We start from the raw sequence: 17,041 nt of genomic DNA, 5'->3' as shown, positions 1-17,041 counted from the left end.
GCGTCCCCGCCGCCGACTCCCGCCCTGAAGAGTGCCGGGAGCGCGCTGCGCGTCACTTCCGGCCTTGGCGCAGGCTGGTGACAACTCTAGGGGCGGAGGCTCGGAGCCGGCAGGTGTCTGGACCAGCCTGGTTGGGTGGTCGTGACTGTGTCTTCTCTCCCCGCTCCCGTGACCCCGGGGCAAGACCCTGAATCTTCCTAAAAGGAGACGAATCTTGCTTACGGAGCGGGGCGGGAAGAGCGGTTACCGCAGGATTTTCAGCTGTGCGAAGACCAGGGATGACTGTTGGTGCTTACTCAGGCTCGCCTGCGAAGGTTTTTAAACACATTGAATCCTGAGGTTCGGCCTCAAACCTGCTGAAGTTCAAGCAAATTATTCTTCGAACTTTTGTGGTCACAGAAAAATGGTAATGCGACATCGTGACTCTCAGAAGAGAACGGTAAACAAGTATCATTCACTTGCAGTGTGTGCACTCAGTCGTCTCCGACTCTGTGCGACCCCATGGACTGTAGCTCACCGGGCTCCTCTGTTCATGGAGTTTTCCAGGCAAGAATACTGGAGTGAGTTGCCATTTCCTCCTTCTGGGGATCTTCCCAACCCAGTGATTGAACCTTCCTCTCTTGAATCTCCTACTTTGGGAAGCGAATTCTTTACCACTTAACGTCACCTCCAGTTTACTACCTGGCCAGAAGTGGAAAATGTAGAAAAATCTGACAAGAAATTAGGGCCCAAAGAGGGTGTGTGGAAGTGAAATTCTTTCTCTTCCTGGAAAGAAATGTTTTTTCTGTGCCCAAGCTCTTGTTTTGCTTCCTTAGTTTTTGGTGACAGGAAAAACCTTCAAAAAACAGATGAAGGCAGTAAGAACCCACCCATGTTCATTTCAGTAGCCCAAACACTTGAGTCTTACACAAAGGAGAAAGCAAAGTACACACTGAACATTTATTTTACTTTTGCAGAACAAGAGTCCTAGATAGCTGCTACCATGGTAGCTTAATTTGGACAGAGTAACCAGTAGGCATCCACAGGATTAATTATACAGCATTGATGTATTACCATAGCAGAATACACAGTGACTCACTAGATTATGTAACCACCATTTTTCTAGGAAAAATTTATCTAATTGCATAAATACTGGAATAGGTGAAATAAACACTAAAATTTTGAGTAATGTACTTTTAGTTCTCCACAGTTGTTTTTTTTTTTTTTTTTTGGTGTAAAGCAAGTATAATTTGGTTCTGATATAGACAATTTATTCATATAATTTTCAAGTTTTTCAGTATGGGAAAGTCACCCTCACTGTGACCCTCTGCAATGGTGGGTTCACAATACTCCCTGGGTGGGTTCAGACTCAACTCACACATCTACAGTCTAGAAATAGCACATCAACTGAATGCCAGTTTCCCTCAAGTTAAAAGCAAGAAAAAAAGACTTTGCCAATTAGAACACTTTCCAAGTCAGTCTGGACATCTAGGCAAGGATGCAATGGCAGCATCCAAGCCCTCCAGAGAAGAGGAGGAAATACTACAGAGAGAGAAAACTGGAAGGTTTTATAGCCAGAGCATCAGGGTGAGCAAGCCAAGTGATGGTCAGCACAACCACCTGGCTGCTCTTTGCTCTTCAGGAGAGAGAAACAGGCCGACTCATCAGGGAAGCAGGAGCGTTCTTATTATAAGCTAGGAAAATGAAAAGGTCCCAACCAGGGCAAGAACATATTCTGGAAAAGAACAGAGCCCTTACTACAACATTGGTCACAGGCAAACAGAAGAGGGTCTCTACCTGTAATAGCATCCTTGTTTAATTTTTCCAACCTAGGTAAATAGTGAAAATACTTCCAGGCCTCAGGAAGCACATCCCCTGGACAGATGTAGAAAGTCGTGTTGCATTTTTTGTGGTCTCTGCTGACCTGTCTATATATGACCATCCACAGGACAGTCAGTGCCACACGGGAGGCAAAGTCCCTCGGTTTGGGGCAAGCATTTCAAGGGCCTGCGGCTAGCGCGGTTCCACGTGGCTTACTCTTCGTGCAGCACATTTTTATTGTGTAACTTACAAATTAAAGACACATTTTGGATTATGCAAGAGTATTCTCAGCTTTCCAAGGCAGATGATTTTAATGCTAATATGCAGGAAGTTATGACTATCAGAATTTTTTTTTTTTTTTAAAAAGCCTTTCATGCCACTCAACAGTGGAAATTTCCTTGAAAGCCAGAGATCTCTAAGTATTGACGTAAGCAAGCAGATGACCAGAGTTGGAAGCCTGGTTCATGAGTTTGATTACAAAGACATGGACAACGACCATGGACCCAGAGGAAATGGACCTAGTGTTGGCGTTGGTACAAGCTGGCCTGCGACGGTGCAGTGAAAGGAACATACTAGAAAACTACTAGACAAAGTTAATTAAAAAACATGTCTGTACAGTTATTAAGCAAACGCCCACGCAGGCTGTGGGGTTTGACTCTCCTCCCAGAAACGCCCACCATGTGGACGACTTTGGGCAGTCAATGGACGGAATACAGCCACAGCATGTGTCCTGTGGGTGCCAGGCCCCGGACTCCCTGCTGGGGATGAGGGGATGCCCCAAAAGCAGCTTTGCTAGAAACTGCCTCATTTACTAATAATTTAGGAAAATCTTTTCTGGTCCCCAAATCTGGAAAATCAAAAGAGGCCCCTAACAACACTCAGACACAAGCAGCTGGCACCTGCTCACTCTCAGATGACAGTCTGCAGCTGGCGACACACATGCTCCCCTTCTTCATGTCTCGCCAGCAGCTGCAGGTGTTGTGGCCCCAGTCTGAGGGCAGAGGCAAGAGCCCCCCAGAAGTGGTGCTTTCCCTCTGGTCCTCACAGAGCAATGCGCTGCCCCAGCCACTGCCCCAGCATCCTCTTTAGCTTTGTTTAAGGGTAAGCAGAAAAAGAGGAAAGGGGGGAAACCTGGGAAAGACACCTGCTACCCTGTACAGGGAAGCTGCGTGTGACCTGCTGACCTCTGAGCAAGGAGGTCAGCTTCATAAAAGGTTGTTTGTAGTTAAAAGGCCCCATTTTTAATCCCTCATCACGACAGACTTTCAAAGTCGGCAGAACTTAATGAGATGCACTTATTGCTCTTTGTTTCTAAGAGACTTGCTCTCCAGGAAGGGCTGGTTTATATTTTCCAGTTGAGAAGCCAACCAGAAAACCAGAGAAGCAATTAAGGCGCCAGGGCCTGGACAGCAGGGACTGTTCCCGAGACTCGTGGGCCACTTGTGCCCTCGGGTCGCTCCATCCCACAGGCCGGCTAGAGATGGGCAGGTGGCCAGCCCGCGGCCCCTGAGTTGGGCTGTGCCTGACAAATCCCAGAGCTCCAGTCTGGTAGGTGGGAGGGGGGCTCCACCCTGACCAGAAGTTCCAACAGGATGTGGGGCGAGGAGTAAAGAGAGAGGTGGAGCCTTAAACACCTGGAGGGCCAGGCTGGGCCGTGGGTCTGACTCTGGTTTACCCAGCACAGTCCATGCATTCCAGAAGCCATCTGTACCTGTGTTTCCTTTTAAAACTTACACTGTCATTTAAAATGCAGCATGACAAAAGTGTAAACACTCCACATTCGTCCTGCTCATCATTCACGAGGGGGAAATCATAACACCCTTGTCAGTGAGACCAGGAGGCTCGAGACTGGCTGGGTGGAAACGGGCTCCTGGAGCCCCTTTAGAAGAGCCTGCCTCTAACCTACGAGTATGGGAACACAAGGGACACAGCCCCGCCTTGCCTTGTGGTCATCTACCTGTAGCTTTCAGGCCGGAAACCACATCTGGGTCTCGGTGTTGAGGTGGGGGGGGCGCAACCTGGCTGCCCACAAGGGACAGGACACTCTGGAGGTGGGAGGCTCAGCATAGCAGATGTGGGGAGGGGCAGCCCACCTTCCCTAAGTGGTACTGATGCGACAGCTCTGCCTTGGGTAGAGGAGATAGACATCCTGTCCTCAGGAGCAGGGAACCCCAGGTTCTCACCCCATCTGTCCCATGCCACTATGCCCACTGCAGTGGCCTCCACGCCCTGGCCCTGGGCGCCTCAGCTTGGCCAAGCCCAGCAGATCCCCAATGGCCAAGGAGCAGGGTGGACTCCAGCAGCTGCTGATGGCTGGCATGAAGGAGCCGGTACCCCACACTGGCTCCAACTGAGGGGGTGCCCGCTGGAACCTGGACACAGCTCCAGCTTCCCAAGTGGTCATCACTCACAGAGGAGATGGGGCCTGGCCCAGATGCTGGGGTGCGCAGAGGCTGCCAGGAGGAGGTTGTCAGGGGGCTCAGCCATGGCTCAGTGGCAGCTGTGTTCTCCAACCCAATTCAAGTTCCTGCCAGTTCTGACTGACAGCCCCAGAAAAAAGCGGAAAAGGCTGCCCACCTTGCCTCCCACAATGACTGTGACCTGTAGAGCCAGGTGGTCCCACACCCGCTGTCCACAGGGAGAGAGAGGCAAAGGGGTTCCCCCGTCAGCGAAGAGGGGGTGGTGTGGTGCCCCCATGGCTTTGGGATTCAGTGGTGTGGCCGGGGGTCCTGGGGGAGCAGCAGCTCGGAGCTGCCATCCGGGGGCTGGGTGGTGGCCGAGGCCAGGCTCTGCATGGCCTCGCGCTGCTGTTGCTTGGCCTTATTGTAGAGCAGGACGCCAGCTGTGACCAGCACGGTACCCACAGCTGACAGGCTGGTGACTTTGTTACCGAAAACGATGACGCTGAGCCAGATGGACAGGGCATGCTTTACAGTGCTGGCGACGCTGCAGGAGAGCAGGGAGGTCAGCAGGGGCCATAGGCACCTCCGCTAACCCCCCTTTGTGTTGGGGTCCTACCTACTAGAACAGAGATCACAGAGAAGAGGGACAACAGAGCTGGGTGGCATCTTCAGGCTCAGTCTTGTGCCTTACTTTGTCCTTTCTTTGATGGAAATATTTCTAAGTGAACTGTAGGCATTACAGCTTTCACCCCCAACACTGCAGCCTACTCTCCACAGAGTGGGAAGTGCTCCCTTAGGAAAGCTGTCTGGAAATGACACCATGCTGCTTGCTCACTGCTGGGACCTCGTGAGGATGCAATGACCACAAGGGTTTGTCTCCTGGGTTGCCATTATGGATAATTTAAAGTTAACTTTTGTATTTTTCTGCCATAAGCTATTTCCCTTAAAAAGAACCAGTTTCCTGTCTTTATATGGACCGTCACTAACAACCCCTGAAAAGCAAAGTTTCAGGGATATTTGGAAATAATTCCTGTTGTCATACAGGAAACAGACTCATAAAACATACTGACCATTTGAGTCAGGGGACGTGGCACCCAGGCGGCCCTGACAGCCCTGCAGGCCCCTCTCCCAGGATGTGGGAAGAGGCTGCCAGGTCTGAGAGCAGCGCGAGGCCCCTGAGGCCCTCAGATCTGCGGACAATCCTGCTCTCCCGTGACTGTTCTGAAGTTAAAGGACAAAGGGCTGCTAAAAAGTTTCCACAACAACATGACAGCCAAATCCAAGAACAATCACTGGGTGGGTTTTCAGGCTTGCTGGTGACCTGGGCTCCTTCCTTTCTGTTACCAAAACCCCTCTGGTGTCAAATCAGCACTAAGGCTGTCCAGTTAGGGAAGAAGCTCATGAAACCCAAGCTTGGTGCTGAGTTCCCAGCAGGGAGTCAGTGGGGCTGCTGAGTGCGAGCTGATTAAAGTCAGAAAAACAGACTTCGACTCCTCAGCACTCTGCCAGTTCTAGGTGCTCAGGATCCACACACGGCCAGGGGCTCCCACCCTCTATCATCCCAGGAGATTCCCCGGACAGTGCTGTTCTGGGGAGAAGTACCTCACAACACTGAAAGGAACTCTCTTCTGTGCACAGATTCCCAGTGGGGAATCCCCCTAAAAATCTATTTCACAGGCTTTCCTATTCATGTTTCAAATGGCACCAATACAGAATGGCCAAGTAATTATGACCACTGGGCACAGCGATCACTACACTTGTGACCCACAATCACAGAGCCCTCTGATAAAAACATCAAATGGCAAGCATTCCCCTCTACACGTGACCCAGATGCACCTCATCTCCTGTCCTTACCTGAAGGTCACAGGGGAGATCCTCCCCATGAGGGCGTAGGCCGTGACACTCTGCAGGTGGAACAGCACGCCATCTGCCAGCAGCAGCAGCACCACGTCCTGGCTGTAGCGGAAGCTCCTCCCGCTCCTCCCGATCACCGGCAGGTCCTGCACCAGAGCCAGAGGGATGGCTGCTGTGTGGCCCCTGGGGGAACTCTGGTGGCACCTGTGCCCCGGGGTCTGGGTAAAGGCAATGACACTGCAGAGGACTCTGGGGCAGCACGTGGACGGCAATGATCAAAACTTTACACACGAAACACACACAGCCTCTAAGCACGTGACAAGATGCCCAGCATCACTGACCATCAGGGAAAAACAAATCAAAACTACACCAAGGGGGCTTCCCTGGTGGTCCAGTGGTTTAGAATTTACAACGCATGGGACGCGGGCTCCGTCCCAGCCAGGGAACGAAGATCCCACATGCGATGTCGCGACCATGCCCGTGTGCCACAGATGAGCCAGCACTCCAGGGCCTGTGCTCCGCAACCAGAGAAGCCACCACAGTGAGATGCCCAAGCATAGCAATGAAGACCCAGTGCAGCCAAAACAAACAAATAAAAAGCCTCGGGAAAAAAAACTACAGTGAGGTCCCTGCTCCCACTCATTGGGATGGCTGCCATCAAAAAACAAAAACCAGAAAACAACAAGCACTGGCGAGGACAGGGAAGTTGGACCCTGAGTACTGGAGGTAGGAATGCACAATGGTGCGACTGCCGTGGGAAAACAGACTAGTCAACCTTCAAAAAATTACACACACAACTGCCCATGTGAGCCAGGACTCCCCTTGTGGTCTGTACCCTGAAGAACAGATAGCAGGGTCTTGAAAAAGTACTTACACACTCACATTCAGAACAACATTACTCATAACAGCCTAAAAGTGGAAGCAACCCAAATGTCCACCATTGGAAGATGGGTAAACAAAATGTGGTCCAGCCATACGTCTGTCTATTCAGCCTTAAACAGGGAAGAGGTCCTGACACCTGCTCCACCGTGGACGGACCTTATGACATGAAGTTGAGTGAAATGAACTAGATGCAAGAAGACAAATCTGATGTGATTCCACTTCTGTGAGGTCCCTGGAGGAGTCAGAGTCACAGAGACACAAGGTAGGAGGGTGGGAACCGGGGGTGGGGGAGAGGGTAACCAAATTCAGAACCCCTCCCCCAACGTTTGTCTCTTCGGCATAAGGATTATTTTTGAGCTCAAAGCACTGAGAAAACAGCAGGTGCCAGAAGGGTGCTCTGACCTCTCTTTTCCTTCCCAGAAGCAGGAGACAAACCCCACATGGGAGCTGCCCCTTCCCTGCAACCAGGAGGAGAGGGGATTCAGGGGCCTTGTCATTATCCCTCTCGTCCCCCTTCAGCCGCCCCAGTGTCTCAGTCATTTGCCCACAATCACCTTCTCATTCACCCTGACGTGGAAGCACTGAGGTTCTGCCACTTGTTTGGGGCTTCATTTGCTCTGGCATCACATGAAGCTCATATTAAATGAACCTATGTGCTTGCCTCCTGTTGATCTAAGTCAGTTTAACTCTCAGGCCCAGCTGGAACTCTGGGGGGTAGGGTAAGTCTTGCCCCCTCCACCCGGTGGGGTGGGGTGGTGTGAGGAGTTAGCATTTAATGGGTCAGAGCTTCAGTTTGAGACGATGAAAAAACTGGGGTGATGGTCACACAACGATGTGAACAACGTACCTGACGTACACTAGAAAACGGCCAGAATGGTAAATGTAATAGGTATTTATCATACCAGAGTAAGTTTAGATACGCATGTTCTTTTTCTCAACCATTCCAATCCACGGACACAACCCAGAGAAACATCCTCACCCACGAAAGACATGACATACGGAACTCCCTGTCATGTGCTGCGTGTACAGGGCAGAGGCAGGGCCAGACCACTGCGTCTGGTGGGTCAGGGCAGAGCTTGGACTGGACAGCCCAGCGCCACCGTGTTGAGAAGACAGGTCCACGCAGACGCACACCTGCGCTCCTATGGGACTCACGACACACGTATGCAGCTTTGTGGCCATAGAAACACACAGAGGGAGCAGCTCCACTAGGAGGGGGCGTGCGAGCGGCTGGGGAGAGACCCTCTGTTTTACATGTTTCTGTCCTGTGACTTATTCTATGGTGGTCACAATGTTTTTAAGTAAGAGAAGAAATAAGAAACAACTGCAGGAGTTCCCTGCAGTTGGCCACCAGTTGGAGTGGCCACCAGTTGGCCTGGTGGTTGGGACTCAGCTCTTCCACTGCTGTGCCCAGGGTTGGGGAAGGAAGATCCTGCAAGCCATGAGGTGTGGCCAAAAGGCAACAACACAAGAGTGTGCCTAACACCCTTCTGTCAAAGTTTCCAGAACTGGGGCTGCAGCCCAGCCCTCACAGGCACCGGACCTGCTTGGGTTTGCATCGGTCAGGCCCCCTCAAGCGCGTGGCAGCCACACAGTGCCAGGCTCACCCCCTTGAAGGTGACTGTGATGGTGGGACTCACCATGAAGAAGATCCAGGCTGGGACGAGCATAGCCACGGCCGCTGTGCTAGTGTAGAACTGCAGCTCTGCAGCCCTGCAGGACAGGGCAGGCGTCTGAGCCTCCCAACCCCTCCAGCCTCACCCCGGCCTACCTACCCTACCCCCAGCCTTGCTACCCTCTTCTCCCCTGCTACAGGACAGTGACAGCATCCCTGCCCAAGGGCAACTGGAAACAGGTAGGTTTTTCTCCCCAGTTTCAACAAGGTTCTTTTAAAGGCACCAGGGAAATGGAAGGGTCAGGGCTAGGGCACAGGGAGCTCTGGGAGGGTTGGGGCTGGGGTCCAGGGTGGTCTGGGAGTGTTGGGGCTGGGGTCCAGGGCTCTCTGGTCTCTGTGGGGCAGTGACACTTACGAGAATCTGTATTTGTCCCCACTGAGGAGTTTTTTGGAGAAAACATTCTGCAAACTAGAAGAAAGAAGAGAAGAGATTATGTGAGCTCAGAGACCACCTCATTCGAAGTGCCTTGTCCTCTGGAAACAGGTACACGTGGGGCATCCATGAGCCAGGCCGAGCTGCCCCTTTCAGAGGTGGGTAAGCTGAGGTCTCAGAGGTGGAGGGCATGCCTGGGGTTACCCAGCTCTGCACAGAGCCCCTCTTGGCACCCAGAGCTCCCACAAATCAGCCGCAGCCACAGGACAGACAGTATGAGCACAGGAAGACCCAGGGAAACAGGGATAGAACTCCTGGCTGGGAAGGCCAGTGGTGGCTGAGAGGAGACAGGACAGTGTCCGCTTCCAGACCACCAACACTGCCCCCAGCTCTGGCCAAGGGGACTTGAACCAAAGTGAGGCTGGGGGAAGACACTCACAGGCCCGCCTCCTCTAGGGCTGACACTGCAGGCCAGCGGGAAACCTGGCGGGACTCGTGCAAGGACAGTCCCTGCAGGACAGCGGCCAGGAGGTCTGAAGCATCTGCCGGTGAGTGAGGAGGCTTCTGAGACCATCCTGTGCTGGAGTTACAGGTGAAATGCAAACTGGGACTGAGCTGGGCTATGTTTCTGGGAACCAGAGAGGCAGAGAAGAGGCTGAAGGAAACACAGCAAGTGTCAGATGGAATGAAAGGTGGTTTCTCGCTTTACTCATGCACCACTCGGAGACCCTCTGGTCTCTCTGGAAGTACCAGCAATGACACAAGCTTAGACATAAGTGCCGCTGCCGCCTCCCTTCTCCCCTCAGAGACGGCGACGCGCAAGAGCAGGCTGCGTGCAGCTGTCAGCCATCGGGCCTGGTGCCTGCACTCCAGCAGTGGGCCTCACATGCCCAGCTCCCACCCTGCAGACTCACCAGTCCATGATGTTGGTGGACAAGGCGGCTGAGAACCCCAGGAAGTTGAAGCTCATCTCGGTGGCTGTGCACAGTGCCAGGCCACCCATGACCGGGATGAGGGAAAGGTTGACCAGTAGCCCTGCAGAGGGAGAGCACATGGCTGGGCTGCAGTGCCCCCCAGTGGACCCAGCTGCCCCCCAGGGGTGTTCTGCTCGCTTACTTCTCACTGGAGGGAAAAAATAGCACATGCCTGTGTCACCTACCCCGGCCAGGCACGTGGCGCAGAGGGCTCCACACCAGAGTTGCCAGCTCCAAGCCCCGATTTTTGCACCCCACCCCACAGTCGCCAAGCTCTCACTTGTGAAACAAAGGGTGAAGGGTGGTCTCCAGGGAAGGCTAGGGGAGGAAGGAGGCCCCACACCTCAGGGCGTCCAGCCCTCCTGCCTTCATAACCAACAGTCTTGACAACAAGGTAGAAAGTCCTTTCGGGACAACAGAAAACTTTGTCAGTGGGCACAGGGCCTCCAGTCCCCCCACCTCCCATGCCTCTACTTGGATTTCAGACATGGCATTTCATTTATCTTGAAATTCAAAGCAGACGAAGGGATAAGCCTTTCACGCTTAGCAAAACAGAGCAGAAGTGCAGCCTTCAGACAATCTGGTAACCTCCTGAGACTGTGACCACTACCCCACCCAGGACAGTGCTGTCCACACAGCAAATCCATGGGCCTGTGAGGCCTTGAGTGTCACCATGGAAGGAGCTGTCTGCTGGGCATGGACCACACGTGGGACTGTGGCTGGGAGGCCACCAAGGAGGCAGACGCCTGCGCGGTGGGCGGTGGTGGGCTCAGGGCTCTGCTGGGGCTGTGCCCGTTGCCAGGACCCATGAGGCGGCTCTGCTGGGGTGCCTTCGGGGGTCACCCCTCTGGGAACTCCACACCTTGGCCCCACAAGTCTGGGTACCTCAGTCATTCTCCCCAAAAAATTGCATTTTATCAAGATTTCCTAACTGTTCCAGCCAGACAGTGCCTTCGCTGTGGCCTGGCATCCCTAAGGCCCTGGAAGCCCCTGTGTGTGAAGGCACCAGTGCGGTCAGGCTGTTTCCTGCTGTGTGGGATTGCAGCAACTGCGGTCACACTTTGATCCGACTTTGCTTTACCATCACCTGCACGCTGGCCTGGCTCCAGGGGCCCGGTCTGCGAGGTGCCCAGCTGTGCCTTCTCCCTACCACCTCCTCCCCAGGGTGCCAGGTGCTGCCTGGTTTTACCTTCTGGTCATTTCCTAATTGAAGCCGACTCAGCTCCCTCTCTGAGCAGCACTCCTGCCCCCAGGGCAAATATAAGTCATGTGATGAGTCTGCTCATCACAGGACCCCACCCCCTACAGGCTGGCAGGAGAGTCAGGGACGTGTGTGCAGCTGGACAGTGCCTGCCCCGGCCCAGCTTAGAGATCTGTGATTGAGTCCCATCTGCTGAGCCTTGGAGGGACACAGAGGCGCGATGAGGCCGGGCGTGGGGGGCTGCTCACCAGTGTGCTCCCCCAGGACCGTCCGCGACAGGATCACAGTGAAGATGGGAGCTGAGCTCTTCACGGTCTCAGCAAAGGACACCGCCACATTTTTCAGGCTGACTAGACCCAACACCACTGTTGCAAACCTAAGACAATCAAAAGCCTCACAAATCAGTGCATTCCCTCCCTCAGGAGTCAGCCTGGAGGGTCTGCCCCACCCTGCTCCCCACTCCCAGGATCACCTGATGCTAATAGCCAGCCAGCTGGGGGAAGAGGTTTCACAAAAACAAATAATTCAGACACCCAACCTGAAATGTCAGCGGGCTTACCTCATCAGGCCCACGAACAGCATGGTCATGATGAAATTGGGTGGGTAAGAAAGCCGAGTTTTGTGCTGATACAAACAGCAGGGAACGAATATTTTAACACAGCCAATAAGCGTGGTTGAGAGCATCTGCACAGCCCCTGGAGGAGGAGACAAGGCCCGTGAGCAGAAGGGTTCCCCAGGGCTCCATCCCCCCCAGCCCGGGCAGGTACCTAGTGAACAGAGGGGTTCCCCGGGGCTCCGTCCCCACCAGCCGAGGCGGGTACCTAGCATGCTGGGTTCCCCTTCCAGCAGGGACAGGATGTACTTGTTGAGAAACAGGGTGCAGAAGCTAAAGAAGAACCAGAGCGTGAGGTAGGTCAGGGCGCGGGCGCCCCACACGCCCAGGTCTGCCTCGATGACGGTAGTCTCTGTGACGGTGACTGTGAGCACCTGCTCCTCGGGGCTGCCATCGCTCTGGCCCAACGCGATCTTCTCACTCCGGTGGCTGAACACGGGGGCCCAGGCCAGGAGCGGCCGTCCCCCAGGCTTCTCGCCAGGGCCCGGGTCCAGCTCCCCCAGGGCTGGGGGCTTCGCAGATGCCGACATCTCAGGGGTGGCAGAGGGCTCGGGTCAGGGACCCAGGGACAGAAGTGGCAGCCATGGTGACACCGGGCAGGGCGTGGGCTGGAGCTGACGGAAAGGACGGGACGAGGTTGTTGTGAGCGGCCAAGGTCCTGCCAGGTTCAATCACCCCCTTACAGTAACTTAAAGCACAAACTCGGGACCACAGTCGGCCACGCATCCAGGAGCCCCAAAGGAGCAAGAGCGGGTGCCCCACTGAGACCACAGCCTACACCAGCCTAGCCTCCCTTCCCTCCCCACACACCTGACCCTCCAGGAAGTCCCACCCAAACTTTTCTAAAGCACCTGGTGATCTGGCCTCCTCCAGCTGCCCTCCTCCCTTGGCCTTTCCCTCAGCTTGGCGAGGCCTGTGTCTTCACCGCCCCCTGCCCCCACCTCAGAAGCTGTCTCCAGTGCTCTGCATCTCTCTCCACCCACCAGGACCACAAGGGGCTGCCCTGAGCTCCCTCCCACCCAGCTGGCTCTCCAGCGCACAGTACCCTCCCCCACCCCTTGATGTTTCATCCAGAGTTTTGAGCTGTCCTTGGTGGGAGGGCTGACCAAACCGGCCTGTTCCCTTGACCTTCCATTCCTCCTTTGTACCATCTTTCACGGTCCAACAGTTCATCACCCAGGACCTGACAGTACAGTCCCCATCCTTCAGTGGTCAGCCGCCTCCAGCCTGAGGGGGCAGTTTCTGAGCACAGACGCTGGGAGGAGGAGACTCCTCTTGAACCTGAGGGCCAGCCTGCAGACGGGCAGGGGGCTGCCTCTGTCTTGCGGCCAGGGAAACACGCTGTTTCCTCCACAGACTCACACCTCTTGGTTTCTCCAGAGAGGCCTCCCTCAGCCCTAAGACCACACACAGTCAGACCCAGCCTCTCATGTGTGCTGGTGGGTGGGTTCTTCAAGTTTTGGCTTTTTTCCCCACTGTGCCACACAACTTATGGGATATTAGTTCCCCAACCAGGGATTAAACTCGAGCCCCAGCAATGAGAGCAGAGTCCTAATCACTGGACTTCGAGGAAATTCCCAGTTTGGGCTATAAACAGTGTCCCAGTGACGACCACCAGCACAGGAGGCCTGGCTGCTGTGACACCAAACAGGAAGTCCCAGCCCCCTGCCCATCCCCCCGCCCCCAAGCAGCCAAGCTGGCCAGCAACGTCCTGGTCCCTCAGATGCTGGCGTTTGGGGGATGCCCATCATGTTTCCACCTAACTGCTAGGTGTATGCAGAAGAGGCATCAGGTATTCAGCTTGCTGTGCCACCCACCAAAAGGGCTGGCTCCTCTACCCTTACCGCCCCAGGCCCAGTTCTGCTCAGGCTTGTGATGGACTCATGACCTCCGATGGACTCTGGACCTCTGAGTCCAGGTGGACTCGTGACCTCCGACTCTCACCCAGGCCAGGGCTCCTGGCTAAGCTGCCCCTGGCTCCCAGTGTCCACACAGTGTCCTCAGTCACTCCACAAGCTCAGCAACGCTTGGGCTCGCAGGGTACCCAAGCCTCTACATGCACACTGACCCTGGGGACACCACAGCTGTCCCGACGCACACCAGACCAGGACGGATGCACCCGGCCCTCCTGTGGGCTCCACTTCTCCACAAGACGCACAAGCCCTTCGACCCCTCTGGCACTGCCGGGGTCAGATCTCCACTAACACCCCGTCCTCCCTCCTCTTCCTGGCCTGTGCCCCATTCCCTCCAGACAATACCATGCGGGAGCTGCACCTCCATGGGCAGCCCTGGACTTCTGGTCACCCTTCAGTGCCCTGGCACCTAAGCCAAGGAGGACATGGAGGGGGCCAAGTGCCCATCGAAAAGTGGGAGGTGCTGCTCTAAAAGTTACCAGAAGAGGGTCCCCTGGAAACAAAGACCAGGGCAGGAGAGATGGAAACCTCACCCAGGGCACCAGGCTCCTAGGAGCTCGATTCAGGCAGGCCTGGACGTGGGCGCTCCAAGCACCCCCAGCAGCACACAAGGAGCACGAGGGGTCAGGCAGCAGACAGCAGGGACCACACTGACCAGGATCCTGCCTCTGAACACAGTCTGTAGGCGCTAAAGCGGCCCAATCGGTGCCCAACACCAGAGGGAGGGGTCGGGTGCCCTGGAGAACTGATTCCAACTCAGTCTGAGGACCTTCCTGGGTGAAGATCAAAGATCAGCAATCACCCTGACGGTAGGGGAGGAGTTACCTCCCGGAAACTCAAGGAGAGACAGATGCAAATTCAAGGAGGGAGAGAAAGCAGGACGCAGTCCTGCGGACAGACAAGAAACTGTCAGGAACAAATCAGTGGGATGAAAAAATGGAAAAGCTAGAGAAGAAACGTCCACGACCCCATGGTGGCCTCAACTATCTCCTGGCAGGGCGTTAACCAGCAACCAGAGCCCATCACAACTTTACTCCCCAGAGAAACGAGCGGTTGCCCCACCATGGAGCCACCAAAGTGGAATCCCCAGGGATGAGACAGACACCATGCATCCTGATCCACCACACTGAACCTGGTGCCGCTGCAGTTTCCCTGCCATGAGCACAACTCTGACGGTGAGAGCGTGAGGGTCTTGAAAGAAAGCCGAGCAGAGGAGGCTGGACGGCAGAGGACCGAGCTCCAGGCCAGAGTGCAGATCCTCACAGCAACCATGCCCTGGATCCCGCCAACGCCAGCACTTTCAAAACACTTATGCCCTTGGGAACCAGGTCCACGCTCCACGTGCTTAAAAAACAAAATGCCCACATCAATAACACTTCTAGAAACAAAATCTCTAATGCGCAATACAGACAGAAATACCTAAACCAAGCACAACTCAGAGGAACAACTTCAGCCCACTGAGGAGCGAAGGGGAGGAAGTGACTGGTGAGCCTGTGCATGGGTGCTGAGGTCAAGCGCAGGCTCCAGACGAGACCTGGGCAAGTCTGGTGGGAGCACTTAAGGAGGGGCAGACAAGGGAGTGGGCTGTGCAGAAGGAGGGGGCCACAGTGTGCCTGCTTCCACGTCCACGTGTGACTCTGCCCACACGGAGGCCTGGAACAGGGATGCCTCCGCAGCAGGGGCAGAGCTGGTTTCCAAACCTCTGCTCTGCTGAACCAAATCAGCCTCCTCGCAGAGACGGCTGAGTTCAGGGCTGGGGCCACAGCTGGGCCGGGAGGAGGGTGGGCTCCTGGATGGCACGAGGCCAGCATGAGGGGTGCCCGCCAGCGAAATCCAGGCGGATTGAGAGAAAGTACATAACAGCAAAGGGCCAGCACACAGATGACCACCAGGATCAACAAATGAGGAAAGCTGTTCCTTCAGGTACAGGGTGACATGACTGACGTGACTAGATGTGCCACCAGGCCCCTGGCTGCAGCCCTGGGCGAGACCCACCAGCAGAGGCTGGAAGCTGGTGACAGTTCAGCAGTGACAGGATGTTCAGTCTTAGTTACGTCCTTACAAGGTACTGGGCAACTACAAAGAGCACGATGGAGGCGCAAAGGGGAAAAGGGAAGGAGACTCCCCTGAAGAAGGGGGGCTGCCCCCTGGACACTTGCATCAGGCCACGTGCTGCACTGGTGCAGAGACACGTAAACAAGCTGGGATGCGGAGCCCAGGGTCTGTGCACTGGCAGAACCCAAACCCAAGACAGAGCGGGCTGCGGCTTCCGGGAGAAGGTGGCCTCGGCTCCCTGACACCAGGACGACTGTCATCCATGCCAGTAAAGACAGACTGGATCCCAGCCTCAGAGCTCCAGACATGTGCTAACAATTCACAACATCCACAGGGCACTTCCCAGGAACCAGGCAGGGTCTGACCCAGCAGGGCACACATGATGACTCCATGGCTCTTCCCAACAATCCTGGGGAGGCATGCTGTCACCGTGTGAGGCACAGCTTCTGACCAGGGTTGAACCTGGGCAGCTGGGCTGTGGAATGCAACTGTGTGAAACCTCACACTTAGAAGAAATCGTACGGAGTATCTTCCTGATCCTGGGGTAGGAAAAGAGTAGCGTTTTTTTGGGCTGTGCTGCACAGCCTGTGGCACCTTAGTTCCCTCACCAGGGACTGAATGCAGGCCCGGCAGTGAAAATGCCAAATCCCACACTGGACCACAGGGAATGCCCAGAAAAGAGCATCTTAAACCAATCCCCCAAAGCATGACCCACAAATATAACAAATCAGATGAGGTTGCTAAAGGAAGAGCTCCCGTGCTTTCACAGTGCATCATGATGTAACATCAGCACACTAAACATGCTAAATGACAAGTGACACCTGGAGGGGTCATGACAACACGACAGGGAGAAAGGATGGATACCTACAATCAACAGGAAATGTGGGTAACACGCCAGGAGGGAGACGATGTCCACACGCCCAATGAACACGAGAGGAGCCGTCAGCTCTGCACCTCTGGACAACACATACCCAGCTGGAGGCTCAGAGCGACAGCGCACTCGTGACCCCACAGATTCTGTGGTCCAGGCGGTCGACCAGCATGATGGCGGAAGGGGCTGGGGTCTCACCTCCAAGCCCACACATGCAGCTCCAGCAGCTGTGAGGGGAAGACCCTCCGCAGGGCTGCGTGCATCAGGGCTGGTGGCTGAGAGCCAGCGCCCACGGAGGCCAAGTCTTCTTGGAACCTTGGCCCCTTAGCATTTGCTGGACAGCGCTCATGAAAAGCCCACCCTCAAGGAAGGGGGCTATAGAAGGTGAGAACACCAGGAGGCAGGGTCACAGGTGTTACCTTGGAGGT

The 17,041-nt window shown here is 54.9% G+C and overlaps 1 protein-coding gene across 1 annotated transcript in view; it reads right to left on the bottom strand.

Annotated features, from left to right (window-relative positions):
• LOC104995932 (cyclin-dependent kinase 11B-like) overlaps positions 1-17,041 on the bottom strand; it is a 37,675-nt gene that overhangs the window by 20,024 nt on the left and 610 nt on the right. The window contains 7 exon segments of the mRNA XM_010849996.1: positions 6,057-6,202; positions 8,579-8,651; positions 8,969-9,022; positions 9,901-10,021; positions 11,410-11,537; positions 11,721-11,856; positions 11,983-12,388. Coding sequence (XP_010848298.1) covers positions 6,057-6,202; positions 8,579-8,651; positions 8,969-9,022; positions 9,901-10,021; positions 11,410-11,537; positions 11,721-11,856; positions 11,983-12,304 — 980 coding nt within the window. The 5' untranslated portion in view covers positions 12,305-12,388.

Source organism: Bison bison, unplaced genomic scaffold (genome assembly GCF_000754665.1).
Source record: "Bison bison bison isolate TAMUID 2011002044 unplaced genomic scaffold, Bison_UMD1.0 scf7180017864289, whole genome shotgun sequence".
Taxonomy (NCBI): Eukaryota; Metazoa; Chordata; class Mammalia; order Artiodactyla; family Bovidae; genus Bison; species Bison bison.
This window is presented reverse-complemented; position numbering and strand designations above follow the sequence as displayed.